This window comes from Epithele typhae (assembly GCF_022376455.1).
Source record: "Epithele typhae strain CBS 203.58 chromosome Unknown BXZ73scaffold_5, whole genome shotgun sequence".
Taxonomy (NCBI): Eukaryota; Fungi; Basidiomycota; class Agaricomycetes; order Polyporales; family Epitheliaceae; genus Epithele; species Epithele typhae.
In genome coordinates this window covers 589,940-617,787 of record NW_025954196.1, presented here as the reverse complement: position 1 = coordinate 617,787, position 27,848 = coordinate 589,940, and the positions used below count along the sequence as shown (strand labels likewise).

The 27,848-nt window shown below is 58.3% G+C and overlaps 9 protein-coding genes and 1 non-coding gene across 10 annotated transcripts; 5 read left to right on the top strand and 5 right to left on the bottom strand.

Annotated features, from left to right (window-relative positions):
• Positions 1 to 1,268: 1,268 nt before the first annotated feature.
• Positions 1,269 to 1,572, top strand: BXZ73DRAFT_97743 (uncharacterized protein; the record flags this gene model as incomplete). The annotated part of the gene is made up of 2 exons (XM_048027474.1): positions 1,269 to 1,298; positions 1,360 to 1,572. 2 exons carry the CDS (start codon positions 1,269 to 1,271, stop codon positions 1,570 to 1,572), a joined length of 243 nt encoding a protein of 80 aa, XP_047881587.1.
• Positions 1,573 to 1,674: 102 nt separating this feature from the next.
• BXZ73DRAFT_41108 (Metallo-dependent phosphatase) lies at positions 1,675 to 3,494 on the bottom strand (the record flags this gene model as incomplete). Its single annotated transcript, XM_048018704.1, has 6 exons — positions 1,675 to 2,284; positions 2,337 to 2,529; positions 2,642 to 2,877; positions 2,935 to 3,024; positions 3,089 to 3,306; positions 3,369 to 3,494. The coding sequence occupies 6 exons, from the start codon at positions 3,492 to 3,494 to the stop codon at positions 1,675 to 1,677; spliced, it is 1,473 nt and encodes a 490-aa protein (XP_047881586.1).
• A 222-nt stretch (positions 3,495 to 3,716) lies between these two features.
• BXZ73DRAFT_87945 (SNF2 family N-terminal domain-containing protein) lies at positions 3,717 to 8,939 on the top strand (the record flags this gene model as incomplete). Its single annotated transcript, XM_048024777.1, has 28 exons — positions 3,717 to 3,740; positions 3,791 to 3,921; positions 3,974 to 4,051; positions 4,105 to 4,375; positions 4,408 to 4,471; positions 4,609 to 4,679; positions 4,729 to 4,822; positions 4,878 to 4,905; positions 4,958 to 5,229; positions 5,250 to 5,455; positions 5,510 to 5,611; positions 5,671 to 5,686; positions 5,737 to 5,892; positions 5,945 to 6,195; positions 6,252 to 6,362; positions 6,418 to 6,432; positions 6,482 to 6,604; positions 6,654 to 6,692; positions 6,744 to 6,785; positions 6,838 to 6,882; positions 6,935 to 7,018; positions 7,069 to 7,343; positions 7,399 to 7,438; positions 7,489 to 7,704; positions 7,785 to 8,302; positions 8,413 to 8,460; positions 8,723 to 8,783; positions 8,805 to 8,939. 28 exons carry the CDS (start codon positions 3,717 to 3,719, stop codon positions 8,937 to 8,939), a joined length of 3,516 nt encoding a protein of 1,171 aa, XP_047881585.1.
• A 257-nt stretch (positions 8,940 to 9,196) lies between these two features.
• On the bottom strand, positions 9,197 to 10,566 carry BXZ73DRAFT_74604 (heme peroxidase; the record flags this gene model as incomplete). Its single annotated transcript, XM_048022055.1, has 8 exons — positions 9,197 to 9,325; positions 9,346 to 9,440; positions 9,504 to 9,696; positions 9,720 to 9,942; positions 9,995 to 10,124; positions 10,174 to 10,246; positions 10,301 to 10,396; positions 10,459 to 10,566. The coding sequence occupies 8 exons, from the start codon at positions 10,564 to 10,566 to the stop codon at positions 9,197 to 9,199; spliced, it is 1,047 nt and encodes a 348-aa protein (XP_047881584.1).
• Positions 10,567 to 12,330: 1,764 nt separating this feature from the next.
• BXZ73DRAFT_74603 (P-loop containing nucleoside triphosphate hydrolase protein) lies at positions 12,331 to 15,355 on the bottom strand (the record flags this gene model as incomplete). The annotated part of the gene is made up of 5 exons (XM_048022054.1): positions 12,331 to 12,906; positions 12,971 to 13,332; positions 13,454 to 14,923; positions 14,977 to 15,232; positions 15,296 to 15,355. 5 exons carry the CDS (start codon positions 15,353 to 15,355, stop codon positions 12,331 to 12,333), a joined length of 2,724 nt encoding a protein of 907 aa, XP_047881583.1.
• Positions 15,356 to 16,791: 1,436 nt separating this feature from the next.
• On the bottom strand, positions 16,792 to 18,880 carry BXZ73DRAFT_97737 (uncharacterized protein; the record flags this gene model as incomplete). Its single annotated transcript, XM_048027473.1, has 7 exons — positions 16,792 to 17,055; positions 17,127 to 17,697; positions 17,745 to 17,931; positions 17,992 to 18,215; positions 18,265 to 18,354; positions 18,428 to 18,636; positions 18,713 to 18,880. The coding sequence occupies 7 exons, from the start codon at positions 18,878 to 18,880 to the stop codon at positions 16,792 to 16,794; spliced, it is 1,713 nt and encodes a 570-aa protein (XP_047881582.1).
• A 406-nt stretch (positions 18,881 to 19,286) lies between these two features.
• On the top strand, positions 19,287 to 19,399 carry BXZ73DRAFT_t32. The gene has a single exon. It is a non-coding gene; the product is annotated as a tRNA-Leu (tRNA).
• Positions 19,400 to 20,174: 775 nt separating this feature from the next.
• BXZ73DRAFT_87941 (carbamoyl phosphate synthase small subunit) lies at positions 20,175 to 21,610 on the bottom strand (the record flags this gene model as incomplete). The annotated part of the gene is made up of 5 exons (XM_048024776.1): positions 20,175 to 20,312; positions 20,376 to 20,680; positions 20,707 to 21,227; positions 21,250 to 21,361; positions 21,421 to 21,610. The coding sequence occupies 5 exons, from the start codon at positions 21,608 to 21,610 to the stop codon at positions 20,175 to 20,177; spliced, it is 1,266 nt and encodes a 421-aa protein (XP_047881581.1).
• Positions 21,611 to 22,100: 490 nt separating this feature from the next.
• BXZ73DRAFT_97735 (uncharacterized protein) lies at positions 22,101 to 23,791 on the top strand (the record flags this gene model as incomplete). Its single annotated transcript, XM_048027472.1, has 4 exons — positions 22,101 to 22,238; positions 22,322 to 23,324; positions 23,385 to 23,483; positions 23,544 to 23,791. The coding sequence occupies 4 exons, from the start codon at positions 22,101 to 22,103 to the stop codon at positions 23,789 to 23,791; spliced, it is 1,488 nt and encodes a 495-aa protein (XP_047881580.1).
• Positions 23,792 to 24,415: 624 nt separating this feature from the next.
• On the top strand, positions 24,416 to 27,701 carry BXZ73DRAFT_97734 (uncharacterized protein; the record flags this gene model as incomplete). The annotated part of the gene is made up of 10 exons (XM_048027471.1): positions 24,416 to 24,774; positions 24,832 to 25,177; positions 25,232 to 25,667; positions 25,784 to 25,824; positions 25,882 to 26,281; positions 26,319 to 26,895; positions 26,954 to 26,994; positions 27,049 to 27,169; positions 27,253 to 27,359; positions 27,436 to 27,701. The coding sequence occupies 10 exons, from the start codon at positions 24,416 to 24,418 to the stop codon at positions 27,699 to 27,701; spliced, it is 2,694 nt and encodes an 897-aa protein (XP_047881579.1).
• Positions 27,702 to 27,848: the final 147 nt, after the last annotated feature.

Below are 27,848 nucleotides of genomic sequence, written 5' to 3'. Positions count from 1 at the left end.
GAGAGGTCTTCGCCCGCTCCTCGATGAAGTGGTGGCACAGCAGCCACAATCCCTTACATGGCCTTAACTCCACGCACGCCCACGTGTCTGCCACAGGTACGACCGTCCGGGTATTACGGACATTGACAGGCGGATAAGGTCCCTGTTGTCCCTGTTCTATACGGGCTCTGGAGCTTCGTGCGCTTCACATTCGCACCGAGGCATGTTGGTATGGCACTTTCGAACAGCCTTCCGGACTTGTCTCCAAAGCCCAATCCATTCGCCTTCACTGCCGATGTGCATATTGTCTGCATTCATTTTCATGCAATCCTTATAGCTCCGCCACCTGCACTTGAACATACTCCTCTTCGTTCTGCTTGCATCATGCGCACCGAATTCACAAGCTCTCCACGGCGCCATGCGGTCGGCGCGTCAGGGCCAGCTGCGCATGCTTCTAAGGACATGGCTCCCTCGATGCATGTTCTAGTTGAAACCGGGATGCTGAGTTTGGCGAACAAACGCAACGTGTGTAGCTTCTTTGCTCCATCCCAACTTTCACTCAGAACACGACTCGCGCTGTCCGAAGACTCGAACCATCCTCGCGTATTTGCACCGGGCAGCTTTACTCTGACGCTGCGGAAGTTCCGCCTTCGATATGAACATGCGCGGGGCACGCACGAGTGATCGCGCAGTGGGCGATCGCCTCTGTGACACCAGCCTTTGCGGAGGTCCCCGGCAATCTCAATAACCTGCGGCCGCCCCTAACATAATTGCCTGAACGGAAAGCCACCGCGGCGGCGAGTTACATATGATTACGATGGTGTCAGGTTCGGCGCGGCCGGTCCGAGAATCCGACTGCCGGACATGTTCGAGTTTTGGAGCTTGGCCCAGATCCATGTTGTCCGAAACCGACGCGCGATCCGTAACCACCCACAAGTCGACATAAATCTTCGAAGCTTTGCCTGTCGGTTGCTCTAGGGAGCTCTGTGAACCAACGTAGGGTCGATGCCGAACCAACAGATCGAATCCGCCACTCCGACGATGTTGTCGAGCATCTCTCTTCGTTTGGTCGAACGAAAGCTGCGGGTGGCGGGACGGTGAGGAGACCCGCTTTCGACTGAAAATTCTGTCTGACGATTATTCAACGCATTTACAGCCTTTTGGATTATGATCCTTCGTCTGCAACGGTCCTCATCCACGACGAAGCAGACGCTCTGTTCGTCGATGTATCTCTATGTTTGAACCCGGTCAAACCGACCCCCTGGCTGCGTGACCGGAGGACGGTAATCATGGCCCTGGGATACCTAGAACGCTCTCAGGTGTGCCTGCATGCTTATGTGTCCAGGATTACGAGCGTGTTGAGACTGCTGTTTACTTCAGCGTCCGCTCCCAACGCCCATCTTGAGCGCGACAGCGCCCCTGGTGCAAGTAGACCCGCGCCTCGTCCTCAGGGCTATCATCGCGCAAGAGGCGAGGGACCTCGACATGGATCTGTGGAACCGTGCCATCCAGGAACAGGAGGATGTGTCGCGGCGCGACACATCCAACGGACAAAACGGCGACCCGGCGACAGAACACGACGGCAAGAACTGAGTGTCATTCATGGTGTCGAGCGGTACATCCGTCCATCCAACCCCTACCCCCGTACAAAACGCGACACAGGAACATGACAGCACACAGCTCCCTCACGGACTGTCACCACGCCCACCACGCTATTCCCGCGAACAGGGCCAGCGGTGCCCACGCCGCTTCCCTGAAGTCCTTGAGGAACCCGACAAGCACCCCGCCGCCCCGGGTCGAGTCCGGCGCCCGGCTGCCGCCCGTCCAGAAAAAGGCGACGATGGACCGGCGAAAGCCGGCGGGAGAGAGGGTAAAGTTGCGTGGGCGGCCTCCGATAGCGATTGTCCACGTCTTTGACCAGGCTTGGCGAGGGAACCCCTTTGTCCGCCAGGCGCTGGGTGGTGGTAGATCGAAATTGACGGTGTCTTGCGTGGGGGAGGTGACGCTGCGCGGAGGGGAAGAGACGCGGCGGAAGTTGGAGACGAGTAGGGCCAATAAAGTTATTACTATGAAGGGCACATAGACGGATAGATAGATGCTGAGCTGGTTGGGGAGCAGGCATGGCTGGTGTGCGAACGAAGGCCCACTTTGGTACTGCTTCGGCGGTATAAGAGATAGTAGTTGGTAGCCGGGTTTGCGGATGCCCATGGCCATAGAGAACGATTTGACAGTTATTTCGGGGACGGCTGGTAATTTGCTGCCAGTGTAGGTGTGTTCGTATTCGCAGTAATCGTGGTCGTCGCCACTGGACGCATGTGAATACTACAAAGGGGCACAGAAGGAACGCGAAAGCACACCTGAACACGACGGAAGGCCGGATGCTTTGCAAAAGGAATTGCGAGGCCTCTGGCAGAAGTAGATTCTGGTATCCCAGCCCTCGGCCCTGGCGGAGGGTTCTCCCTTCACGGAGTGGACCACAGGGGGACATCTCAGGTCGTGAGAGAGGGACGTGCGTGAAGAGAATGGTACCGGTACGGTCAACCGCCGAGTCTGGTCTCGTTCCTGAAGGAAGAAGTATCCGGGTAGGAGCACGGTGAGCCGCGCTCAAAAGCCGACGATACCACGCCGGTCTTCCGAGCATGAAAGAATGAGACGGACGTACCTTGGACGTAAGACTGCACGAATGCGATGGTCCGGTCCGGACGTGCTTCAGCCCATTCCGTGAAGGATTTGCGGGCGATAAGACGTTCCCGGTCTTCGTCGACGAGCCCGGGCGCATCGATCATCCAAACGGTGTGGTTCGCGATGGAGACACGCTGGTTGAGGGGACCAAAGTGAGACTTATAGCGTTGTAGAGCGTTTTCATCAAACCGGTATTTCTCTGACGATACGCCTAAACTGGCAGAAGTACTTCAGTGAATATACTACGAAAACGGCAGAATGGTAGACATTTACCCGATATCGTGGTTCCCAGGAAGGTAATGCATTGGGACGGAGCTGTCGGCTGCGAAGATACTCCTGAATCTCCGAACGTAGGCTTCGTATCTGACAAACAGGGACTTGGCTTCGGTGCTGACGCAATGCATGAGGGCATGAAGTAACGACTCACTCCTGGTCAGACATGGCCAGCCGACCATTATCCATCATGTCTCCGAGGAATACAATCGCATCCGGACGACGACGAAGAACAGCACGCCAGCTCTTCCGGATGTATAGGTCGACCATGAGTTGAGTCAACGTTTGCAGCCATGGGGGACGGTCGGGGTAGGAACGCATGTCGAGTATCTGCGGGTCTGCGACGACGAGAACGTGTGTAGGAGAGTCCTCCTATACTTAGCTCAGCTGTTTCCATGAATCCGTGCTCATTGGTAACCTGCACAGAAACGTACCGGCTTTATGAACAATTGGTCCGGCCATGGACACACAGCTGTGTGATGATAGAATGTGCCGAGCTCATACCACGCGACAAGCAGCAGCCAGAATAAGCGAAAGAAATTTACTAGGCGCGGATACATGGCATATTGCGGAGATGTGGGGAGTCTCGGCGAGGGATGAGGTGGAGAAGCAGCGACCTTTGCGCTATCCGGTGACTGCGGCCACAGGATGGCAATAATGAGAGCCGGGACGATTCGATCACGTGACAAGATGCCACACGGTATCTGCGTCGCGTCGTCGAGGCCGCCAGACAGGGATGGTCGCGCTTCTCCTTCCACCCGTCCATCACACTGTCAGCACACATGTCTAAATTACACCTACTTGAAGTGAATACACGTCATTTGACGCGTCCGTACCATACTCATTCCCTTTACAGTATAGCAAAAGCAGCCGCGCCACCTGCAATGGCTCACCACCTTGCAAAGGTTCCCCAATAGAGCTGGGCTCTTTGAGGTACGGGGAGATCCACGCGGGGAAGTACGGAGAAACGGTCGAGTGGCGGCACTGGTGAGCGCACTGATGCGTCCCATGAAAAGTTGTGATTGACTTTTGCCATCAGGGGATGTGTGACGCCTGACATTCTCGCGAGACTGGCGATGGTGAAAGTAGACACCGTTCCTGGGTTCCGCGATCTCCAGTATGGGTCATTTATGCGCATATACGCGAACAATGCTGAATGCCGCGTCGTAGGGCTCAAGATCAGAGCAAGGTCCGCCTCGCCGTGGGACTCCGACGCGTTGCTCTCGAGGACGTCCCACCGTCTGCCAAGGGCGCCGAAGCCGTGCTCTCCACCCCTGGTCCTAGCCAGAAGAAACGCAAGCTGCAGTATGAAGCTTCTTTCGGGTCTTCTCAAGCTCCACCGCCCGGTTCTTCCCAGCCAAGCCTGTCTCAGCCAAGCTCTTCCCAACCACCCGCATCGCAACCCCTCCGCCGGATTTCGGGTCCCCCTGTGCCGCAACGTGTGGAAGAGTCGAAGATGAACCGCCACAAGAGGAGGCAGCGGATGAGTTGTATGTGATGACGAAGACCGGTATTGTCGGTGTACAGTACTACAAAGGTGTGTCCTTTTCCCTTAGTAAATCATTATTCTACCATATGCCCTGGCAGGTCTTGTTGGTGTCGGAGAAGAAGTCACGCTTGTCAGGGAACCTCACAACAAATACGATCGGTGTGTATTCCTGTTTACGTCCATAGCACTGACACCAAAGCCGTGCCATCACTTCTCTAGTAATGCTATCCAGGTCAAGAATATCGGGGGAGTACAGGTCCGTCGTTTGAACTCATTACTTGAACCGAACGCCGAGTGTATTCCAGGTGGGACACGTCCCTCGGAACGTTGCCTCGAAGCTCGCGCCGTTAATGGACAGCGGTCTTGTCACCGTCGAAGGTGTCATGCGCCAAGGGAATTGTATGTATAGCTCAATGCCCTATCCATGCTGTTTAGCTGACAAACCCGATGATAGTGACAAGCTTTTGTTATTCCCTTGAAATGTGGGCAACCTTTTGAAACATCTCTCGTGCTTTCCCTCACCCCCGCACACAGGATGTTGAAAATCTACGGACCGTCAGACAAGAGGCACATCTTGGAGGCGAAGCTTCTCTGGGCTACCCCCAGCCAGCGTGGTTTCCCTAAAGTCCCTCCCGGTGGCGTCCGCACCGTCCCGGGTGCCCCTGCACCGCGCTCTGCTCCGGTGTCTGCTCCTATTCCTGCCCCTGCCTCTTCGTCCTCCCAACGCGCGGCTCCAATGGCCGAGGGAGCGGTCAAGCAGCATCAGCAGCAGCTCAGCAAGCGGCTTTACGGAAGCAGCAAGAAGCGTATCAGAAACAACAGGAAGCCATGAGAAAGCAACAAGAAGCATTCCAGAAGGCGGAAGACCTTAGGAAAATGCTCGATGGCCTTGGGAAAATCGATGACGAGGGCCGTCGTGCATCACTCTTGGACACTTTATGCTCAGTTGATGACGTGCTAGCTCTACCTGTACATCCGAACCCCCCAGGAATCGCGAGCGGACATCTCAAGGTCAACTTGTTGAAACATCAGGTACGCCGTGTTCAATCTATATGCATCATATGAACCGACGCGTCGCGAGACTAGAGTCAAGCTCTTCAATGGTGTGTCGAACACGAATACCCCGTCCTTCCGAAGTCCGACTCGGACCCACCGGTTCAATTCTGGCAATTCAGGAATGGTCCAAAGGTCAACACTTTATACGTATTGTGTCACTACTCCGTTGCTGACCCGCTTCTCTTCAAAAGCCCTACTACTACAACAGTCAGTGTGGCATTGACACGAGAAAAGATTTTAGCTGATTATCTGTCTAGTCGCGACCAAGACTCCGCAGCAGACTGCCCCCGAGCTCGGACGAGGAGCGTTGTGCGCCGACAGCATGGGTCTGGGTAAGACTCTCACAATGCTCGCGCTCATACTCGCAACGAAGCAAGATGTTCCGAGCGACCACTCCAACGCGACACTTATCGGTGCGTCCGCGACCTATTTCCCTCCACTTATATCTTTCTAAGCTACAAACAGTTGTCCCGCTCTCTGTGATGTCCAATTGGGAGAAGCAGATCGAGGATCATTGTCAACCAGGCGTCCTCACATCCTGCGTGTATTATGGCAAGACGCGCGACATGGCTCCCGAAGAGCTGAACAGGTATGAGGTGGTCATCACCACGTATCAGACGGTGGTACAAGACCATGAAATGGCGCTTGCAAGTGCGACGTCGCATGCAAAGAAGAAGATGAAGGCTAACAAGGGGTTGTTCGACCTTGCCTGGAAGGCAAGCGGCTGAGTCTAAGGCGCGTCTGTCAGATATTGACGCCTCCTCATCCACAGAGAATCATCTTGGATGAAGGTCACAACATTCGCAATCCGAAGACGAAGATGGCGAAGGCGGTGTGCGCTCTTACGGCTCAACGTCGCTGGATCCTCACTGGAACTCCCATCGTATGCTTCCTTCTTCTCGGTCTCCACACTCGCTTACTGACGGGCATTGGGATAGATCAATGCTCCGAAGGTACTTGCTAACAGACACGTTGGACGGATGATGATTGACCTATTTGAAGGACTTGGGCTCTATCATCACTTTCCTGAGAATCTGTAAGCCACTTGACAACGAAGATTTTTACAAGCGGATGGTTCTTCGTCCACTGAAGAACGCCGACCCAGCGGGTGCCGAGTTGTTGAGGGTACGTCCACATCTGACGATACCGAAGACGTTTCTCTGACTGCTGGCAGGCACTTATGAGCCACGCTTGCATACGACGGACGAAAGAAGTGCGTCATTACCCATCTTCCATAGTGAATATTATCCTCATCACCTCCCAGATGCAAGACAAGAATGGGAACCCTCTTGTACCCCTTCCACCCGTATGTCCTTCCTGTGGCAAGCTTCGTAATCCGCATTCATCCGCTTCCATAGGTGGACGTCGTCGTCATCCCTGTCACTTTGCACCCCAAGGCCCGAGTATGTGGAGTTCAACTTCCCGGTTGCCCTGCATTCATGTCTTTCGTCGTAGGAACTCTACGACACTGTGGAATTGTTGACCAAAGAGCGGGTTGGAAACCTCTTGAACGCCCACGGTTCGATGCAAGCGACTGCTGTGAGTTTCTCATCTTTTCTCAATCTTCTATCCTTAATGTATATTTTCAGGTCCAATCCAACGTGTTGAGTCTACTCACTCGGATGCGCCAGCTGGCGTTGCATCCTGGGCTGCTTCCTCCCAACTACCTCGAACAATTGAGCGCGAGCCCTCAAGACCATGATGAGAATAAGCCTGCACCGACTCTAGTCACTCCTCAAGAGAAACTGCGCTTGCAAGCTCTCCTTGCTCAAGCGATCGAGGATTGCGAAGAATGTCCAATTTGTTTCGGGTCCCTCACCGAACCTCGCATCACCTACTGCGGGCATCGCTTCTGTTTCGCATGGTAAGTCTTTTATCCGCTGATCCACACAAACTAGGATTGCTCACGGGTGCTCCAGCATTACGGAGGTTGTCACACGTGACCCCAAATGTCCGATGGTAAGTGTCCCTGGCTGCTATTCGGTGCTCTTGCTCACTTTTATTACTAGGACCGTCGTCCCCTTGAAACCATGCAGCTCATAGAACCTCCGGAGCCAACCGATATGACACAAGCTCCCGTAGGATTCGACGATGACGATGACGATGACGATGACCTCAGGACCGGCTCTTCTGCAAAGATCGACCAGCTCGTTACTCTCCTGCGCCTTACCCCAGACACGGACAAGTCCCTCGTGTTTTCTCAGTTCACGTCTTTCCTGGACAAGGTAATCATCTTGCGGATCACGCTTCGGGATGTCACTCACCTCTCTCGCAGATGCGGAGGCACTGGAGAAGGCCGGGTTAGTTATTCGTCAGCCTTGCGGCTACGAGTACTGATGATTCTTTTAGTATCCCCTACGTGCGTTTCGACGGTCAGATGTCCGCCCGCCGTCGCCAGGAAACCATCGCTCGCTTCTCTGTGCCGATTGAACAAAGGGATGGTCTCCCAACTTCGATCCAAGGAGTGACGCAAACGTACGACGCACCGCGTTCTTCGCGCCGAGGCCGTGCCACCCAGGCAATCATAGACGATACTATGGACAACGACGGCGACCAGAACTTCGTTATGGGAGAAGATGAAGATGACGATGATGACTTCATTGACGACGACGACGACGACGTCCCAGCACGCGGCAAGTCGAGGAAGGGCAAGGGCAAGGCTAAAAGTAAAGGCAAAGGCAAGGCGAGGAAGGTTTCAGCGACCTCTGCGACTATGGCTTCTAGCCTTGTCGAGTCGGACGGTGTCAATCCTCGCGTCATGCTCATCTCACTGAAGGCTGGCGCGCTCGGGCTGAACCTGACGGTTGCGAACAATGTCTACCTGTAAGTCATTCTCTCGCTCGCCGTTCACATCGCTCACGCCCTCGGAACAGGATGGACCCGTAAGCATTCGCAATTCGCGATGATCCTTCCATATTCACATCGCGACATAGGTGGTGGCAGGAAGGTATTGAGTCCCAAGCTATTGACCGCTGCAACCGGTAAGCCTCGAGTGTGTATTACTGGGAGGATCCGCATTGAATTTGTGTATAGTATTGGTCAAAAGAAGCCCGTCCATGTTACCAGCTCATCGCTGAGAACACGTTGAGTCCAAGGTAATGACAATGGTCTCTAAGTGCTTCGTGCTATCTTAACTTCTTACCAGGTCATCGAGATCCAAGAAAAGAAGAAGAAACTCATCAAGGAGGTAAGCAGCGCGACGTGATGCTTTTGTTGTCATACTCATGTTGGCCGCTCTCTCAGGCCTTTTCCGGCATCAAGGGCAAAGAGACTCAACGCCAGAAGAAGGAAGCTCGCCTGCAAGGTCAGCTCTGATGTCGACTAGACTATTCGCCGATCGCTTACAGCTTTCCTTGTCCGCCTAGAACTCGTCGAGTTGTTTGGCCTTCAGCGACAAGGCAACGCACAAGACGCTGCTGGGGCACAGTCTCAGACCACGCTCGATGAATGGCGTGCTTGAGCCTGCGCTGCAGAGACCCCTATCGTAATACTATATGCTTCCTATCACTTCAGGCGATGGTCCAATAATTAGCTTAGATTAATACGTATAGACCACCAACATGTTCAAAATTCGCTTCTCAACGTCTCCCGAAAGTCGTCAGAAATCCTGTTCCCTCAAGCGTGCAACGAGAAGGAGTGGCGGTGAATTTAGCTGTCAGGACTGCAGAGAGCGAGTCGTGATTAGCTGTCTGTTGCATCGGAGACGGCCGAAGAGACCTACACAGGGGCAACGGAACCGATTGGGCCGGGGGTGGTGGCGAGCGAAGGGAAGGGAGTGGACGAGCAGGAAGTCTCGATGTCATCAAGCGTGAAGCCAGCGGGGAGGACCGCGACGTTGGACTCGGCCTTCGAAGGCACGGGATGACCTCGGAGCAGTCGACGAGCGTCGAGGGGTCGAAGCCGAGGACGGCCATCTTAGCCATGGCGGCGGTAAACTTGGTCAGCATGAGCTGCTGGTCGTCTGTAGGGAAGCCGGGTGTCTTTAGAATCCAGAAACCCCCGAAGAAGAGGGACGAGCACTCACTGACGAACGACTGCCACTCGCAGGCAGTGCGGGAGTCGCGAGCGAGGAGGCCGTCCGACGCGAGGCGGAACTCGCCAGGAATCGGAGACTGGGCCTCGCCGGTGTTCGAGCCGTCGCCGGGGAAGAGCGTGCCCTTGAGGAGGGTCTCGACGAAGAACTGGGCGTCGAACGTCGAGGGCGTCGAGTCGAAGGGCTACCGTGAATCGAGGGGTCGACCTTGTCCTGGGCGGCGACGGTGTGCGACGCGAGGAGGTCGACGACCTCCTCAGGGCTGAAGCCAGCGTCGCCCATGCGGGCGAGAATCTTGTCGACCGAGTCCTCGGGGAGGGGGACGAGGTCTGGCGGCGAGACCTGGGAGTCGTTCGAACGACCTGCAAGGAACTGCAGGCGCGGACCACCACCGCAGTTGGTCGCGGCGACGGCACCAGCGAACTGGATGCTGTAGGAATGTGAGTATCGTAGATCACCAGGATTGGGCGTAAGTAACGTACAAATCACCGAAAGACACGTTGTGCCTCAAAGCAATCGGCTTCTGCTCGCCGACAATCTCATCCATTCCGATGGAGGCAGGGAAGGTAGTCTCGTCGGTGTCAGTGCCGAGGAACTTCATGATGGAACCATCTAGGGAAGAGTAAGAATAGCGTCGAATTTTGTGGAATGGAGTGCGTACCAGCTCCACCGCCACCAAATTTCCCCTGGGAAGTAAGGGCAGGGGAGAAGCCGATGGCATCGTGGAAAGTCAGCTACATAACAATGTCAGCAATGCTCTAGCTCACGTCTACCGGAATAATACATACACGAATTGACTCGTGCGCCTCCTCACCACACTGGGCCCCGTCGAAGAGACCGTCAGGACCGTTGATGTCGTCGAGGACGTCAAACCACACGCAGCACTATATTGTATCATCTACGTCAATGGAAAGCGAAAGCGTATAAACGTCAAAACAGCACTCACCCGCTGGTCCGCAGCGGCGTGTCCGTTGCCACAGTCGGCGCGACGGCGCGGGGCGGCGTTCACAACGGAAACAACGGCGAGAAGTGAAACAAAAGCCTTGGAGAACATCGGGAAGTTGAAGGAAGAATAAGAAGGCTTCTGTGACAGAGAAAACAAAAACAGTGCGAATGCTTGGAGGCGAAGGAAAGAATGCCCGAAGAGATGATGGTGAGTCCAGCTGGAGACTGAGTGACCTTTATACCCCGCGATATGCTGTTGGCGCTATAAAACTTGGAAGCCGCGTGGGGTACGGGCTGAGGATGCGACTCGGTCGGCGCCCACTGTACGAGCCAATCCGAGAGGCGGTGATGCCGCATCGCGCCGCCGCTGGACGTGGATCCGTGCGACGGTTCACAGAGCTGTCGAGGCTGTTGCTCGCACCGATGGACGGGATGCGAGGCAAGCGTAGGCGAAAGCGCTGTGCACTGTGCAGGTTGATGATTAGGGTTGGCTGCGCGGGGATTACGGCCGCAGCGTTGGGATGGCCGCTCGAGTTCGTCAAACAGCAGCCGCGCATCGGAGCGTGCGTATTGTTTCGGCCTGGGCATTCGGATTCGGTGCGTTTCCAAGTACCTATCACTTTCGGCGCCTAGGACAGCACGTCAGTTGTCTGCTACGGACATGGGATGGAAGGTTGAGATACATACTCGGGTCGCCGCCATCGAGGCCACCGTCCAAAGGTTGCACAAGAAATCAGCGATGATCGGAGGAGGCTGGTGTCCTAGCGAGCCTCCGTGGTGGAATGGAAGAATAGCTTATTCAGCGCCAAAACATACTCCGTGACTGATCTTGGGCGGTGAGCGCAGTGATCTTTATTTCCACAGGATGCCATTACCTACTGGCAAATCTCACGGGCCACAGGAAGGAAGCTCCGACCGTTGAATTGGCACGAAGTATGCAGGGAATGGCAGCAACACAGTGGACCGCGCACAGAAATATTTCCCAGCTTTTTTCGTCGCAGTGGGATCGCACCCGGTTACGCCAACGCCCCGCAGTACGTGACTCGTGAAGCCACAGCCACCGCTACCGCACTCGTCTTTCGTACCGCTTCCTCCGTGTCCGCCCCGGCATGTCGCAGGTTCGGGATCGGAAGAACGCCTTTCGCTGGCAGTGCGCCTGGCCACTAAAAGGTCTCGGACACCATCGTATCCGCCGTAATGGCGACGTCTCTATTTTCTTCCGTCGCGACAAAATCCGAATTGCAGAAGCGTCCCAGTGCTCCGCCCGCAGAGCGGTGAGAACCGGACAAACATCAAACGGAATTGCGCGTGGAGCACGGCGCGGGTTCCCAGGACACGCGCCGTGCCCCATCCGATGTAGCGCGAAACGGTGCCGAGCCCGGTGAAGCGGTGGGCACGGATGCCCGCTTCCCACTGCGCACGGCGAGCGGGCCCGTTTACGCCGCAGACGGACCCAACTTGGGGCGGAGATATCACCGCGCCCCGCTCACAGACGGGGACACGCCGGTGGGCTGCCCGCGCCTCGTAGTATGTGCACGCCCAGGTGGGCGTGCACACCCTACGTTAAGTCTGCTCGAGGTCGTTTCTTTCGTGCATCGGCGCAGACCGACCTGGTCACTTGGGGCTAGGAACGTAGGGAAGACCCACGGTGCACTCCGCTGCGCGTGCTGTTCACCTCACGCGCTCCAAACCCGGGTCCATTCCTGAGAGAGAGGGGGCGCTTGATCATCCTGTCGGGCTAGGCAACGAGAACCGGTAGGAGAGAGGGGACTCTCGCAACATCAACGTGATGTCTCTTCGGAGGGACTCGTGGAGGCAATGCAATGCCGGCGGCAGCTACTCTGGTCGTCCTAGGCGACACTGCAATCAAAGTTTACATGGGAGTAGCGGCAGTAGACAGGGGTGCGTCCATATCCGGTTGGGAGGAGGGAGGGGAGGTATCCGGAGAATCTGAGCCCAGCGCTGTTCGCATGAGAATGTCCCGGTGGCCTCGGAGAGCTCGAGTAGCGATCGTATGCCCATTGGAGGCGCTGCGAGTTCCGCGTCCGGCGTCCACTTCCGTCCGTGGACTCCGATTGTTGATACAGAGCGACACGTGCGTCGTCGGCGCGAACCATGAACCGTATCCAAGACTCGTAGTCCGTGAATATGGACTGTGGGTCACGGAGGAGTTGTTCGCGGGGGATGCGGAGAACGTCAAATACATCGAGGAGAGCGTCGAAGTGAACAGTATGTGTCGCCGGCGGGTCTGAGGAGTGGTCCCATAGGTCATTCGGTGCGGGTAATGGGGTCGTGCAGCATCCAAGAGAAAGTCGTAGATGGTCTCGTCCATATCATAGTTTGAGAATGTCACTGGCAGAGAGCGTCCAATATCGCTAGGCTCATATGCAAAATGCCTGAGGCCCATGACCTCGTCACCGTTGGTCAAAGGGATGTTTGAGAGCATATCCTAGAGAAGTAGAGGTAATGAGTCGATAACTTGCAGCAAAGCTGTGAAATGATGGGTCACTCACACACAAAAGCTCGTGCCTGGGTCGCCGCAGGCCACTGTCTGTGAAAGAACAGACTTCCATCGCCCAGGCCACGCGTCTGAACTTCTCTAGGGAGCTTCGCGCAGCATCGGGATCGCAACGGGCCGAAGCATATTCCCCTGTACTAGAAGGCGTATGGATGCCTAGTTGTAGTTGACTGATAGCGCGTCGAAGATCCATTTGGGGCCGCGGAGCACCATTGGGATGTAGAGTGTGGTCTCCAGAGCGACTTAGATATTGGAAGGGACCTGTGGCGCCCACAAACAGCTCCTCTGCCATTGCTGCGTCCAGAAGACAGTTCCCTGAGAGACATATGGCGCGGAGATACGAGCCCGCAAGTGAAACTGCGCAGGGCGAGAAGTGCAGGGTCGTCTGCAGCGGAAGATCGAGCACTGGTACGAGCGCGACGTCTGCCAGAGAGCTCAGCAACGGGAGCCACCAAGTTCGTAAGGGTAATGGTCTAACCTGTGCACGTCAACACAACGGGGCGCTTGCACTCTTTGATGATCCTGATGAGGGCCGGCCAAAAACTTGCATCCTCACGGAACAGCACGTCGACTTCTTCCACGAGCACAATGGACTGCGATACTTCAGATGCCGCTGCAGGCAGCCCCTGTACCGTGGAGTCGGATTCCGGGTGAGGGTCAATCCCGCAGTCGAGCGGGGTCTCACCCTCGTTGTCCGAGTGGACCACACCGCGCTTGCGGAAGAAGTTGCGCGTCGGCCCCTTTTGGTTCGGCGCGGTCTGTGTCTGGCGTACGAGGTGACTCTTTCCCACTTCGCCGATGAGCTTCAGCAGTGCCGCTCCACTGCGCTCGCCGATGCCGGGATACACCTCAAAAACGTCCCAGCCTAGCTCTTCTGCGCATGCGTATACAGACGCGGTCTTGCCGCATCCAGGAGGACCAGTTAGGAGGATCGTATTGCAAACTGTGGGCCCAAAACGAGGTGATCTGTAGGTGAAGGGTAGAACTGCATCATCAGGGGAGGGTGTGGTAGGGTGACCAGGAGGATCAACGTCCGGGACATGCTCTTGTTGGGCAGCTGTGGAGAAAAGCCAATCGTCGTCCGGCATGTTGATGATATCTAAGGGGTCCTCGTCCTCGTCAGAGTAGTCGTGCACAATCCACTCCAGCTCCGCGTCAAGTCGCCGTCGTTTTCGTTCAACGTCACGAACAATACGAGGACGTTTGATGCCGCGGGGAGCCTTCCCCTTCTTCTTCGCCTTCGTCGCCTTGCCGTTGATGTTCGCCGAAACTGGCTGAGGAACATTCCCAGAGCCAGCGATGTGCAACTTGAGAGTGACAAGCCAATCTCGCAAGTACATGGCAGATTGTTCGTTTCCCAGTACCTCATCAGCACGTCGTGGACGCCATCTGTCGCTCCAGAGAACATTGGGACTCGATGAGGCCTCCAAGCTGGATGGGAGGGAGTCGTCCAGTACTCGCCGAATAGCAGGATATCCACGATGGGTCGTTAAAATCCTTGCTGCGTGGTCCTCTTTCTCGGATAAACTCAAGGAGTTGACGTGCTGGAGTGGGATTGGGAAGGAAGGAGGGACATCGGCGGGGTGAGTTGACGATGAGGACGCAAGCTTCGAATAGATCGTAGTATCCTCCGGGAGTGTATTCAAAGGACGGTGGCGTTCGCGGCGCGAGTATTTCCATAACGTTGTGTCAGGTACAATCTGCGGTCCGCGCACATGCTGGGTGGTTTGGTCTGGGAAAGGAACGGAGGGCTTGACAGACGGTTTGCCGTAGACCGCCGTGACTGGAGAAGCTTTCTCGCCTGCTTGCTTGCGAGGAGCAAAGATCGAATAGGCGGCTTTCGGAGGTGGTCGAAGAGACTTTGCCTCGCAGACTGGGGAGGTATTGGGACTGCTGTCCGCGACAACAATTGGGACATCCCGACTGCTGCCTCTTTGAAGAGTACCGCCTGGAGGTTTCGTTGCTCTAGCGAGGGATGGTGGGTGGCAACATGTTACTCACCGGGTTGAAGCTTCAAAACCAGATTTCCCGTGTCCTCCACGCCATCATTGCTACTGTGTGTCATCGGACTGGATGGCGCTACCTCTGCGACGCTGAGAGGGGGTTCGGAATCTGATGAGGGGAGGTCGATGACATCGTCGCCAGTGACGGAGCCGTCGAGGGAAGGTGCGGTGGATGGGGCCGCAGAGGCTGCAGAACCGGCTTGGCTGGCGGCGGAGCGGAGGCCAAAGGCGTCGAGAAGGGAGGTCTGGCGAGACTACACCAAATGAACAGTACGGAGATCAGACCAACAGCAGGCGTCGAGAACGTGAACACGCACGAAGCTGTCCTTGTCCTTGGCTTGCTTTTTGCGCCTCGACTTCCTCGCTACAGGCGGCATCAGGCGAAGTAGGAAAAGACGGAGAGAGGATGGAAAGTCGTGGCGCGAGTGTCCAGCTGGGAGGGCGCGTCGCACAACACGCTCGCGTCCACAACACGTGACGGCCACGACCGGCCCTGAAGACAGGTCCTTATCAACCGCTGTGCGCCTCGTATCCGGCCCTCCAATGGACTCCTCACTTGTACACACGCGTGCCTTGTGAGAGGTGACCCAGATGCCACCAGTAAGCCTCTATTGTCCTCATCCCGTATCCCTCCCTTATGCATGCCTCTCAGCTGCGTCAGGAGCTCAGGGGTCGCGTCCAGGGCCGTGGTCGAGCGCCAAGGAGGCGCATCGAGACGAGCGAGAGACGGACCGAGAGCAACTCCGAGGACGAGTGGTAGAGAGCGCCGAGTACGTCGTCCTTGCGTCTTGTCGGTTTCTACTCACGCTGACCCTATTCACAGTGCGGTCGGTTGGCCGAGAGCGCTGGAGAAGGAGACGGGTCAGCTGAGATGGACTCAGACAGGCACCACGTCCAATCCCAGCAGCCAAGAGCAACGACTGTGCATACCATGTACGGTTCTCCGTTCCCTCCCCGTCGTTGTTGTTGCTCAGTGTCCCCTTCGCAGCGAGCGTGCGTTTAGCAGACCCCCGCAACGGGTCTGCACCTGTGGACTGGTTGAGTCCACCGTCCGCGATGGAGATATCTCCTTCGTGTGGGCCTGAGTTGAGGAGTTCCTCGAAGAAGGCCACCAAACAAATCAATTACCCCAGGACCTCCGCGAACGCGCCTTGCGAACTGTACTACATCTGAGTTCTTCTGGATGCCTCCCAGGTCTGTACGTGCCTGTGCTCGGAAGCACTCTAGTCGGTAGTAGGGTTGAGTTTGCATGTACGAATCAGTCAGGTCAATCACACTGTCTTCGTGCCCTTGGTCTCAGTCATCGTGAAGTAGCACTCTGAACTGCTGATGGGCAATGTTGAAGCTTTGAAGCCTGTTGGTTCATAGAGACAATAAGATTACCACGCTGGAGACGAGCGTACATGCATACAGATGGTATGTAGAGTGTCCAAGGATACATCCAAACTTGCACGAAGCTGGAGTCTATAATATCTATTGGTGATTGTCCATCCCGGCATTCCAGCCGGCGTCCTATCCTATACATATGCGCCCCAACATCACCCATGCATGCTCGACCCCCTGGTCATCCCATAGGGCACTCACCGGAACACGAACGCCAGCACCGCCCACAGCAGCACCGCTGGCGCGAGAACGTACAGCACATCCAGCCCGATCCTGCGCGCAAATGACTGCACTGTCGGCTTCCGCGGCCCCGCCCTCGCCCTCGCGCCCGCCATCCGCCCCGTCCTTGCTCTCGTCACCCATGCCCACAAGCGGCGCGCCCACCGCGGGACGAGCGCGATCCGCCTTCTCCGTCCTCCGAACGAGTACGTCATTCCCAGGCCTCCGTGGACCGCGAAGCCGTTCCCCTCGCCACCGCCGTGCTCCCCATCCTCGCCACGTCGGGGTCGTGGTGCGGAAACGGATAGTCGTCCGCGTGCGAGTCTCCGCCCGGGCCGCGCTCCCACTCCTTCGGGCGGAACGGGACGCGTTGGTCGTAGCGGCCGTACGCGAACTCGTCCTCGAGCTCATCCGCGTCAAGGTGCGCGGGCCCAGTAGGGAGCGCTCCCGAGAGACTGCCGTCGCGGGCGTGCGTCTGGTGGCAGTCGCGCGGAACGTGGGCGTTGCAGGGACGCTACCACTTCCGTTTCCGGTCCCACCGTTCACGGAGGTGCCGGAGACGGAGCGGGAGATAGTGGGGGCGCGAAGCGAGTCCTTGGGGAAAGCGTCGGTGGGACTGCCTGGGGTGCGGGAGCGGAAGAACCCGGGGGTGGAGGGAGCCCAGTCCTGGGTGAAGGGTGTCGGAGGGTGGGAGGTTTGTGTCCACGAGGGGATGGGAAGGGAGGAGATGGAAAAAGATTGGGCGAGTGTGGAGCGGCGGTGATGTGTAGGGAGATGATGCGGGGTCTTAAGTTTGCGTTGACGGAGAACAACAAGAGTGATCGCTGTGAGGAGGAAGAGAGGCAAGTAACGCCATGCGTAGATTGAGGGGTAGTCAGGGAAGAAGCAGGCGTTCGTCGAGACGAATGGTCTATCGACGGATGTGGGGGTGGCGAGAGAGAGGAGCTGGAATCCAGGATAGTGAATGCCTGTTGATGGAGAAAACGCCTTAAGGGTGACCTCGCGGACTTTCTGCGCTCTTGAAGATTCAGATTGGTCTTCTGAGGTAGTGGAGGCGTTAGAACCGATGTTGCGAGGAGGGACGTGGATATAGTCGCAGTAATCCTTGTCATCCGCACTGCTAGATATTAGAAGTTGCTTTCCACGCAAAGTAGAGCCACCTACCTAAATACCATCTGCGGATTGAGGGTCTGGAGCATGTAGGTGGATGTCTTCTTGCCCAATGTGTTTTGGTAGCTGGACCCGGCTCCGCGGCGAATCGTCCCTTTCTCCCGAAGAGGTCCACATGACGCTGTATCGGGTCGATACAACGGTATATGCGAGAAGAGTACGGTATGGCTCGACTCATTGGCTGGTCGTTCAAGCTCAATCAGATCCGCGACATGTTTACCCCGCCCGGTACGTAACGTACCTTGTCGTAGCGACTGGATGAACTCAACAGGCCCGTGGGGCTTCGGCGTCCAGTCCTTATACTCTGTGGACTTTGCAGCCCGTATGTAATCTTCCTCAACGAGCCCGGGTGCGTCAACCATAACGAGTGTGTGGTTGCGAATGGAAATCATTTGGTTCAACGGCCCAAAGTGCTTGGTGAATCGCAGCCTTGCTTGGCGGGCGGCAGTGGGGTCGATGTTGAGTCTGTGGGAGCTTAATATTGCGCCGGAGTTTACGGCCACGCGATACGCACCCCACGTCATTGTTCCCTGGGACGAAGTATGACGGCACGCGTCGGTTGCGCCCGAAGAGGTCCATAAACTTGCGGTAGTGTATTTCGTATCTGGACGAGAGCCAGGTCGGCTTGCGATCCACGCGGGGGCACGAACTCGGTATTCGTATGGAAGAGCACTTACTCTTCGTCCGTTCTTATCGTCCGCCATGAGGCAAGGATGTCTCCCAGAAAGACAACCACATCTGGGTTCTTGCCCGAAGCGAAGAACCAGTGGCGGCGGAGGGTAAGATCGGAAATCCACCGCGAAAGCGAACCCACAAAATTCGAGGGTAGCGGGACCTTCACCTGCGGGTCTGCGACAAGGAGGACGTGCGCAGGTCTCTCATGGGACTAGGGATCGCGGTGCGAGAGTAAGTGTAAGGGTTGTTCCAAGGGCTCGCGGGGCGCAGAGGAACGTGACACATACCAGAGAAAGCGCACTGTCAGGCCAAGAACATGTGCGGAGGGCCCAGAGGAAGGAAGCAAGTTCAAACCAGAGCACGGCGGCGCACCAGAGGAGGCGAAGCCAGTCGAGGAGACCCCAACGAGCGAGCCAGGCGTCGAGTGTGGACGGCCTACGTGATGCCGTTAGCATGGCCGCGGGCGCGGTCAGCGAGTCGACGACGACGAGAGGCGTGTGCGTGGCACCACTGGGGCGGCGAAGACAGAGCGGGCGTATGAAGCGGAGGAAAGAAGGTAGTATGGCGCGCACGACGTTGGCCGACGGTGTACCGAGTCCCAACCCCGGCCGGCCAGGGGACACCAGACGCTCGTTAAATTAGCGACGGCATTCCGAAGTTGCACCATCTATGTACCAGCCTCGCAGCCACCGAGTACGTCTCGTGAACAAGCGTGAAGGATACAGGAAAACGGTACATCACTTGAAGAGACTGCGACCATGTGGAATCAGTCTCAGTCTGTAAGGCAAGTCGAATGTGAGTCGCTGCAGTCCAATGTATGACCGAAACGACGTATAATAGAAAGATTGTAACACTCATCGTGGCAAGATGGCCGAGCGGTCCAAGGCGTGTGAGTCAAGCGAAAGCTTGCCTGCGTGTGCAGGTTTTATTCTCATCTAGGTATCTGGGCGCGGGTTCGAATCCCGCTCTTGTCATCTTTTTCGCGTTAAACATTATATGCTGCGTCCGGATCTGATTCCCATCCTTGAAGGCGAGGTTTCCAACGATAGTGGGTCAAGTCCAGCCCACCCTACACCGGTGGCATGCATGCTGTCTTTGCACCCGACTCGTAGGCTCAAAGTGCATGAGAAGCAATCGAAGACGAATGGGCGTCCGATTGCCGCAGGGCACAATATGGCAGCACTCACGCTTTATTCTATGGAAGACATGGATGAATCAATCCTGGCAGCAGAACGTTCGCAGGCGCCGCCATGTTAGGTTTGGGAAAAACGATAGTGTCGAACACTCGCCGCCAGCTCCTCGGATCGTCTGCAACTCTCTTCTCCTCGGGCCCGCCGGGCACAATATCTCGCCTTACACCTCAGGGTTTGTCTCTTCTCTTCGGCCCACGGGATCTGTTTCACGCCAACACCTCGAGCGTAAGGCTAGGGGTCCCACTGGCTGACCGGGGCCGTCTCCCATCGGTCACCCATAGCCGTCCGGCGACATGTGGTCTCCACTGAACCTGGTGGCACCGGTCTCACCCTCTAGCCATTGAAAAGGAGCTACGAGGTTGATACAAAAGCTGCATTCGCCCTGTCTAAAGATCACAGAATGTTAATCGTGACATACGATGAACCTCGGGCAGTGATCACGAAGGGGCAGCAAGATGGCAGATATGCCTTGTTCACACTCGCCCACGCCCGAGATACAGTCCAGGAAACATGGCATTTCGAAGAAAGACAGCGATATACATTTTCTCCACACACATCATGCAGCGACAGCCACAGGCTTGAGAGTCTCGACAGCTGGCTCAGGCATGACCTCCGCAGCGGCCATGGGTTGCGACGTTGACAGGTTGAGCTGGAGCTTGTGGGCGCGGCACTCCGCCAAGAAGTCGGTGAACATCTGGAAACACCCGCACACAATCAGCACCCGCGCGCGCAACCAGACTCGTCGCGCGACACGCACCTCAATCGTATCCAACGGCCCGCCGGCGCTCTCGGGGTGGAACTGGACACCCCAGACCTTCCTGCCCGAGTCGGAAGTGGACTTGATGCCCTCGACAGACGAGTCGTTGCAGTTGATGAAGAACGGCTCCCACCCGGCCGGGAACGGGTCCTCCAGCTTCAGCGCGTACTGGTGGTTCTGGCTCGTCACGTACACGCGCCCGGCGCGGATCGAGCCCGCGGACGCGAGCGCGAGCACGGGCTGGTTGTGCCCGCGGTTCCCGAACCGCATCCGATACGCCTCCAGACCGGCCGCCATCCCGATGACTTGGTGGCCCATGCAGATCCCGAACACCGGCCGTCCCACTCGTGCAGCGTGCGGCGAAGGTGAAGTGCGGCCTCCATGCAGTGATTCGGGTCGCCAGGGCCGTTGGTGAGGAAGAGGCCGTCGAAGCGATCTCGGATTTTGTTGAAGTCGTAGTTCCAGGGCAGGACGGTGACCGCGGCGCCACGGCGGATGAGGGAGCGGAGGATATTGGCCTTGGCACCAAAGTCGAGGACGGCGATCTTGACGTCGCCAGTGGGGTTGAGCTCGTAAGGGGTTTTGGTAGAGACTTGGCTGACAAGGTTCTCGGTCGTAGGATCCCAGTACTCCTCGGCGGAGGGAGGGGCGAGAGACGCGTCAGCGCCGATGGCGAGGCGGCCGAGGGTTGTGCCTTGGTCACGGAGGAGGGTGGTGATCGCGCGAGTGTCGACGCCAGTGATACCGGGAACGTTGTTGCGCTTGCACCACGATGCGATGGACTCAACTGCAGCATGGTGCGAAAACTTCTCGGCTACGTCGGCAACGACAACGCCGTGCATTGGATGTTGGCTGATTCAAGTAGAACACCGACGTCTTGGCTGTCGATGGAGTAACGTTTTTGGGAACGCCATAATTGCCGATGAGAGGAGTGGTAAATACGAGGATTTGACCGCGGTAGGAGGGGTCGGTCATAGACTCGGTGTCTAGTACGATGACGCGTCGGTGAGTCATTCGCTGCCACCTCGAGAAACACAAGACGTACAGGAGGTGATCGACGTCGAAAAGACAGTCTCTCCAAAGATGCTCTTCGGGGCGCCGAATGAACGGCCAGTGAACGACTGCCCGGTCTTGAGGTGCAGCACGGCGGGTAGCATAGTAGATGACGAGGGGGCATGGGTTGCAAGCCCGCGCGAAGACGCGCGAGCGATATGGAGAAATTTACGGGCGAACATGGTCGTGGAGGAGCTGCTTTAGTGGCTGAGGAGAGAGAAAACGAGGTCGCTCAGGTAACTGCAAGAAAAGAGACGGGTCAACACATGTGCCCGTGGTGGATTGACGAGACAGCGAGCGAAGAGGAAGGACTGACTCGTCGCGTGTGTTCTGAGTGAAAACCATGAACGAGCGAGGACGCTCAGGATGGACGGGGCTTTGGGGCGAGGTCGTGGAGCGTGTGCAAGAAATTTCCTGACTCGCGGCCGAAGACGTCAGATTTTGTCCTTCCCCGTGGGACCAATATTAAGCGTCGCATACATCCTCATCTAATCTCCCTTACAGCACAGATAATCTCTGACAATAAGCATCTATAATAAGCACCATCGGCATAAGCCGCGCAGTAATAACCCGAGGACCGAGATAAGCCGTTGCTATACTCGCCATGGCCGGCGATCTCAGCACTTTCTCGTACCCATCCATGACCTCTATTACCTCACCTCACTCATCGCAATGAACTTCTTTGACACCTATGAGCTACCGGGGACGACGACGCCCCCCGCCAATCCCCAACCGTCGCAGAGCCTGAACGAGGAGGTTGAGCAGGTCGTCGGGCAGCTGTCCCGGTTCTGGGGTGGGTTCAGGAAACAGGTACGTGCTCTTCTCCATCGCTGCTTGTGTGGTCCCCGACCGTTCATCGCGTCTCATGGATGCTGTGTTCGCTCCCACCGTAGAGCCAGACTGCACTCGAGACCGCGCGCAAAGACCTCGGATCCGTCGTGCAGCAGGCACAGAAGGAGCTCACCAAGCTCACCGCCGATGGCCTTGCCACCCCCACCGCCTCCGCCGTTCCAGACTCCGGAGCATCCGCGACCGAGCAGGCCGCCTCTCTCCCCTCCGAAGCCAGAGAAGCAGCAGCCTCCGCCAGCCCCTCTACACCCACCGCATCGCCCGAGAAGGAGAAGGAGAAGGAGACGGAGACGGCCACGGCAGACCGAAGCCCCGAGGGCGCTGCCTCCCCCTCAGCGCCGTCCGCAGCACAGACACAGAGCCTGCTCTCGCGCCTACAGGCGTCGCTCCCACCCGCGCTGCAGCAGCAGCAGGCGCAGCTCGCGGAGACGTTCCGTGAGACGCTGCACACGGCGCAGGCGCGCGCGGAGGCGGCGGGCGCGCAGCTCGACCTCCAGCAGCTCCGGGGCACGGTCCTCGCGGAGCTGCAGCGCGTGCAGGGGGCCGCGCCCGGGGCGCTGCAGGAGGCGCAGCAGCGCGCGGAGGGGCTCCTCAAGGGCGCGGGCGAGTTCCTCAAGGACGCGGTGAAGGTTGTCCCTCCGGAGGAGGGAGATTCGTATGCAGGCCTCATCTGGGACGGCACAGACGTGTGGATGTTGCCAGGGACGGTCGCGGCGGCGAGCGTGGAGACAGCTGGGAAGGACAAGGGGAAGGGGAAGGAGAGGGAGAAAGAAGTTGGCGGGTCGGGCCGGCCGTCGGTGGACACGCTGCGCGCGGTGGCGACCCGGGCGGAGTCGATGCTGAAGCAGCTGAGGCACGACCCGGAGGTGATCAAGGCGGACCCGACGGAGGACGGGAACGTGCGGGAGATGCATGCGACCTGGCTCGCAACTGAAGCCGCCTCCGAGGATCGCGGGCTCGGGACGTCCGCCTGGGAGAACAAGGTTGCGCGCGCATTCGCGGATCCCGTGGACGGAGACGCTCTCAAGGCGACGATGGATGCTTTGGGTGCGTGTTGTGCTCGTCGTGCGCGAATGAGATACTGAATCATTTGACATCTGCGGACAGTCCCTGAGCATCTCACTGCCGATGAGTTCTGGACCCGGTACTTCTTCCGGGTGTATCAAGTGGAGAGGGAGGAGGCGCAGAGGAGGGCTCTCATTCAAGGTATGTACGGCACATTTGATATCCTGTTAATTGCATACGAACTCCGCCCGTCCACCTTAGGTACGAACGACAAGGAAGAAGAGTTCAGCTGGGAGGATGACGATGATGAGACGTTATCTCCGCCGACGAAGCCCGAGACTGCTCGCGCCGCTCCGAAAGAAGTGGCGAAATCATCAGCGCCGTCAGCAGGGCTACTCACGGCCGACGGGAAAGCAAAGGGACCTGCGTCTGGAACGACGAGCCCAGCAAAGCAGCGAAGACAGCTACGATGTGGTTTCATCGCAAGTCAGTCAAAGCGGGACTGCTGATGCTGCTGGTGCAAAGCAGGACGCGGGGAATCTCCAGACGACGAAGAGAGCGACGAAGATGACGAAGAGAGGAGGATGAAGAGGGGAGGGATGACGACGAAGATGATGACGAAGAAGAGACGAAGAGAGGAGGATGAAGAGGATCTTCAGAGGAGGCGGAAGCGGCCGGTTCGAGCACGGCCAAGGCTGCGAAAGGTGGCAAGGACACAAGGGCCGGGAAATCGGGGGAGTCTGATGGAGACAGTGATTGGGAGTAGGTACCTGGCGGTTGCGTGGACTGTGCGGGCACGTGTGAATGTACGAGAGAGCGAAGTGTGTGGAGGGGTGCTCTCGCAGCGTTGTTCTGTGGCACGCCTGTGGACGGCGTTGGGGAGCGTAACCACCAGCTGCGTTCCCAGGGCGAGGCTGGGAGTCGGGACGGGAGGGGTATGTTTCACGCTGTCGTGCGTGGCTGTACGATCGGACGGAGGCAAATTGGCGTGTCCGGCCGTGGGCGGCAGAGGTTGCCGGGAGCGCCGGAAGGATGCAGGGTCACGAAGTGCGCTGCCTGGTTTCAAGTGCCCGCAGCCCTGCTCTCTTCCTGGTCCCCGCCACTTCCGCCGCGGGTCTCGCTCACCTTTTGCGATGGCTGCGAGCGACCACCTGTCCTTCTACTGCGACGGCGACCCCAGCTTCATCGTCGACCCCGCCATCTTTGATCCCACCGCTGCCCTCGGTCTGCTCTCCGCCCCGACCGGCCCCAGTACATTCCCGGCCCCGACTGCCTCCCCGCACTCCCAGTCCGGCCTCTCCTCCGACCTCACCTGGTCCGAGCCCTCAGAGTCAGAGGCAACACACCCGGGCCCAAGCCGCCCACGCACCGCTCTCGGCCCCACGGAGCCCGCCCGGAAGCGTGTTAGGTCCAAGGTCGAGCTTGCCCCAGGTCAACCACCAACGGCCCGCGGCAACCCCCGCATCCGCGTGTTCGTCGCATGCTACCAATGGTCCGCCTTCTTTCATGTTCTTTCACACTCGTGTTTACCCCCACTTCTTCTCTTCAGCCGTGCTCGCAAGGTCCGCTGTGACGGCGCCAAGCCTGTCTGCTGCAACTGCGAAAAGAGGCCCAACGGCGCTGACCCCTGCTCTTACGACAAGGGCCCCAACCGCAAAGGCCCTGACAAGGGCCGCCGATCCCGTGGCGCTACTGCTACTGCTCCCGCCCCAGCCCCAGACCGCGCAGAGAAACAACCTGCCCGACCGAAACCGCCTGCACGCCCCGCAAGCCCTCAACCTGAGAGCGTCAGCTCACCATCCGAATCCGATGCCCAGTCCCGTATCAACGAAGAGGACCCGTTCGTCGAGGGATTGCCGCTTGACGACGATGTCGCCATGCTCGACTTGGGCGAGGTGAGTGCCACATATGCTCGTTGTATGCGCCGCTAACAGATTCCATTTGCTTAGGAAATGGTCTGGGAACATCGCGACCCTATGCTCTTCGACGCCAACATGTACAACAACATGTTGATCACCGACCCCCAGCTCTCTATGACTCTTCCCTGGGAATCCGGCCAAAATGTAGACCAGTCCGGCGCCAACGAAACCGAGGACGAACCGACGGACGAGTTCGCCAGACCGCCGAGCAGCAGATACGCTCGAGATTCATGGTGGGACGCTCTTCTTGGCTTTTACAACCAGGAGTTCGGGTCCCCAGAAGATCGTCTGGCCATTGTACTCTCTCAGCAACAGCGCAGCTCAGCAATGAGGCTTATCGTCAGAGACCTCCGGGTTATGTTCCACTCGTCTCCCTGTTGGATCTCATTCATACACATCCCTCGCTTCTTCGATACTCTTTTCAGCCCTATCCGCAGGCACTCCATGCAACCTAGTTTCTTGCTCGGTGCTCTCGCTCTGGGGACATTGGCATTGGGGTCTGAAGCAGAGTCGGGGCCGAGGCACGGGACCGAGCACTGAAGCTGCTTGATATGGCCCATGCCGCTCTCGAAGGTTCGCTAGTCTCGGGCTGGGTCGACATTGGCCTCGCCCAAGCTGCCCTCGTGAGCTCTTCACTGCATTCCCTCGTCTGAAGTCCGCTGATTTCCAGCCTTGCCTAGCTGATCGCGAATTTCGAGATGCAGTCGCATCCGCGACAGACCATCGAGCGCTCCAACTCGTCGCTACTCCTCCTCGATTCCCTCGTCAGACTCTTCGGGCTTTCTCAACTCGACGCATCCGTGAAAACCAAAGGCTCCTCGCCCTTCGTCGTCACCAGTGGCGGCGGGCGCACTGCGAATCCGGCCGCGACCCTCGGGCTCATCACCCCTGGGCCCCGCTACGACTCCTACATCAACGCACCCGCGACGAGCCACGGCCACTTCCCCCGCTCCCCGACGTCCGCAGAGGACCCTTACCACTTCCTTCGGAGCCTCGCCCATCCGTCGTACACCGCGGGCAGCACGCCTGCCACGGGGCTGCCGCGCGGGTGCACCTGCCGGAGCTACTCGCTCGGCAGACGTGGCCGCGGTCCAGCGCATCGCGCCGAACTGGACAGTGACCACGATGTGGCCCGAGGGCATGCCCGAGGCCGAGTTCCTCCGCGAGGAGGCCCGCCGGCTCGTCTGGGCGAGCGTGATGGTCGTCTCCAACCGGACCGCGTACACCTGCTCCACACCCGCGAGCCTGCGGCTCGGGCACAGCAAGCTGTTCGTCACCGAGCCGGAAACGGTGCGTCCCTCCGTTCTCTCCCCTCGTCCTCGCTCTCGTCGCCGTGGGCCCGTGCTGACCGACGCCCGGCGACCCGCACCCGCAGTTCGCGCTCCTGCTGCCGGGGAGGCGCTCGCGCGGGCGGGCGCGCAGGTGGACCCGGACGACATGTGGTCGCTCGCGCTCCGGACGATGCTCCTGCTCGAGGTGTGCCAGCGCGTGCGCGAGGACCCGACGCTGGGCGCGGCCGAGCGCGCGCACCACGGCGTGCAGGCGTGGCTCGAGATCGACGACATCGAGGCCCGCCTGGCCCGGCACACGTGCGACATGGACAGCAGCTTCGGCTTCCAGGGCCGCGAGATGCTGTTCCTGCTCCGGCTGCTGACCTCGTACGACTTCCAGCGGTTCATACCGCAGATCACCACGTGAGTTTCAATATCCTTGTTCGGATCGAGTGCGGGGAGGTGCTGACGGCGCACACAGGACTGGGAGGCTCTTCTACCGTGACAAGGCAATGTCCTGGTGTGAGTGGCAGAGGCTCCGGCGGCCCGTGCTATAGCTGACCGCGCCCGGGACAGTGCGATACATCACGGCGGTCGCAAAGTACATCAACCGCGCGATAAACGACCCACGGCCGAAGATGGCGAAGGACCACCGCAAGTCGATGCTCCTCTTCTGGTACATCGCCAACGTCAAAAGGTGCGCGCCCGCCTCTCCGTCCTCCAGTCGCAGTGCCCGCCGCTGACGGCAGACCACGCCGATCCCGCTCTCCCCACGCGTAGAGCGATGAGCCTGTGGGAGGCCGACCCCGAGCTCACCGCGGCGCTCACCGTAGCATGCCAGTTCTCGGAGTTCGTCGAGCACTGGATGCTGCTCTGGCCCCCCGGACGTGCGTATCTTCTTCCCCCCTCCCGTCTGCCCCCCTTCTCTGTGCCGCCGCGCTCACGCCGCCTGCCCCGCCGCAGGCGTCCGCTTCGCCTGGCAGGACCTCCGCTACAAGCTCATCGACGCCTGCCGCACCGCCGAGCTGCCCCCGCCGGCGACCACGCTCCCGCGGCGCCCGCGGCGGCGGGACGTGTCGCCGCCTCCTGGCCCGGGCCAGCTGAGAGGGGGAGGTGAGATGCTGTCCGGGCCCCCCGCGTCGTCGTCGTCGTCGTCGACGCCGGCGTCGTACGCCGGCGGGGCGGCGCAGCCGGAATGGCACGCAGGGATGTACAGGGGCAGCTTTTGAATTTGAGTGTTGTGGACTGATCGGACTCAGTGTGGACTATCGATCTCGATCGGAATGTACTGTACTCATATTGATTATGGGATTTTCGTTCTACAAAGGCTCTGAGCGGGCAGGTGAGCCGTCGTGTGATGGGCCCAAAGGGTAAGG